Raw genomic sequence first — 2,442 nt, forward strand, 5'->3', positions numbered from 1 at the left:
CACTTGGGAAAGGTCAATAAAGGACACGCCCATTGGGACACGCCCACGTTGGACACGCCCACATTGGACATCCCTATTGGGACACGCCCACTTAAGACACGCCCACATTGGACACGCCCATTATGACACCCCCATGCTGGCCACGCCCACTTGGGAAAGGTCAATAAAGGACACGCCCATTGGGACACGCCCACATTGGACACCCCTGTTGGGACACACTCACTTAGGACACACCCATTAGGACACGCCCACGATGGCCACGCCCACTTGGGAAAGGTCAATAAAGGACACACCCACTGGGACACGCCCACGTTGGACACCCCATTAGGACACGCCCACTTAGGACACACCCAGTAGGACACGCCCACACTGGCCACGCCCACCTGGGAAAGGGTCAGAGCCATTGGGACACACCCACTTTGGACACACCCATCAAGGACACACCCCCTGGGACACGCCCACTTTGGACACGCCCATTGGGGGCAGCCCCGCGTTGGACACGCCCACTGGGACACACCCACATCGGACACACCCGCTGGGACACACCCACCAGGGACACGCCCACTGAGACACACCCACTATGACACACCCCTCAGAGACACACCCACTTTGACCCATGGGGAGGCCACGCCCACCTAGATGAGGCCACTCCCACTTATACATGTGGCCACGCCCACAGAGGGATGGTCACACCCACTGACACAATGCCACGCCCACTGAGTGAGCGGCCACACCCCTTTATGTGCGGCCACGCCCAGTTGGGAGCTTTTAAGCCCCTCCCACCCCTCCATAAGCCCCTCCCACCCCTCTCTAAGCCCCTCCCACCCCTCCCCAAGCCCCTCCCACTCCTCCATAAGCCCCTCCCACTCCTTTCTAAGCCCCTCCCACTCCTCCATAAGCCCCTCCCACCCCTCTCTAAGCCCCTCCCACTCCTCCCCAAGCCCCTCCCCCTTCTTACCGGTGGGGGGCGGAGCCAGCAGCGTGGGCGTGGCCCTGGGCGGCGCCAGAGCCAATCCCAGCCCCAGGTTGAGCCCCGCCCCCTGTGACGTCACCAGAGGGGCGTGGCCGGCGGCGACGGGCGTGGCGGGGGCGTGGCCGAGCGTCACCAGGGGCGGGGCCACCAGCAGAGGGGCGGGGCCCGAAGCGGCGGCGGCGGCGGAAGGGGCGGGGCCGGAAGGGGCGGGGCCGGCGGTGGCCACGCCCCCCGGGGCGGGGCGGGGCGAGGGGAGGAGCAAAACCGCCCTGGGCTCCGCCTTCGGCAGCGGCTGCAGCATCCTGGGAAGGGGGGAGGGGAAAATTTGGGGGAACCAAAGGTCACCAAAGGTCACCAAGGGTCACCAAGGGTCAGTAAGGGTCACCAAGGGTCATCAAGGGTCATCAAGGTCAGCAAAGGTCACCAGGGGTCACCAAAGGTCAGCAAAGGTCAGCAAAGTCAGTAAAGGTCAGCAAAGGTCACCCGGGGTCACCAAAGGTCAACAAAGGTCATCAAGGGTCATCAAAGGTCACCAAGGGACATCAAAGGTCATCAAGGGTCAGCAACGGTCACCAAGGGTCATGAAGGGTCACCCAGGGCCACCAAGGGTCATCAAAGGTCACCAAGGGTCAGCAAAGGTCACCAAAGGTCACCAAGGATCACCCAAAGTCACCAAGGGTCACCAAAGGTCATGAAAGGCCACCAAGGGTCATTAAAGGTCACCAAGGGTCACCAAGGTCAGTAAGGGTCACCAAAGGTCACCAAAAGCCACCAAAAGTCATCAAAGGTCACCAAGGGTCACCAAAGGTCATAAAAAGCCACCAAAAGTCATCAAAGGTCACCAAGGGTCACCAAAGGTCATAAAAAGTCACCAAGGGTCACCAAAGGTCATCAAGGGTCACCAAAAGTCACTAACAGTCATTAAAGGTCAGCAAAGGTCACCCGGGGTCACCAAAGGTCAGTAAAGGTCACCAAGGGTCATCAAAGGTCATCAAGGGACATCAAAGGTCATCAAGGGTCACCAAAGGTCACCAAGGGTCATGAAGGGTCACCCAGGGCCACCAAGGGTCATTAAAGGTCACCAAGGGTCAGCAAAAGTCACCAAAGGTCACCCGGGGTCATCAAAGGTCACCAAGGTCAGGAAAGGTCACCAAGGGCCACCAAATAACATAAAAGGTCACCAAGGGTCACCAAAGGTCACCCAGGGCCACCCAAAGTCACCAAAGGTCATCAAGGGTCACCAAAAGTCACTAACAGTCACCAAAGGTCAGCAAAGGTCACCAAGGGTCATGAAGGGTCACCCAGGGCCACCAAGGGTCATTAAAGGTCACCAAGGGTCAGCAAAGGTCAGCAAAGGTCATGAAGAGTTACCAAGGGTCATCAAGGGTCACCAAAGGTCACCCGGGGTCATCAAAGGTCACCAAGGTCAGCAAAGGTCACCAAGGGTCATGAAGGGTCACCCAGGGCCA

At 59.3% G+C, this 2,442-nt stretch overlaps 1 protein-coding gene across 1 annotated transcript in view; it reads right to left on the reverse strand.

Moving 5' to 3' along the window:
* The window catches only part of LOC113941722 (translation initiation factor IF-2-like), a gene marked incomplete at its 3' end in the record, with an annotated part of 1,969 nt that extends 637 nt beyond the window's left edge, over positions 1 to 1,332 (reverse strand). The window contains exon 1 of the mRNA XM_027632859.1: positions 959 to 1,332. Coding sequence (XP_027488660.1) covers positions 959 to 1,274 — 316 coding nt within the window. The remainder of the gene's footprint in view (positions 1 to 958) is intronic.
* Positions 1,333 to 2,442: the final 1,110 nt, after the last annotated feature.

The sequence above is a fragment of the Corapipo altera genome, unplaced genomic scaffold (assembly GCF_003945725.1).
Source record: "Corapipo altera isolate COAL_440 unplaced genomic scaffold, ASM394572v1 56102, whole genome shotgun sequence".
Lineage (NCBI taxonomy): Eukaryota > Metazoa > Chordata > Aves > Passeriformes > Pipridae > Corapipo > Corapipo altera.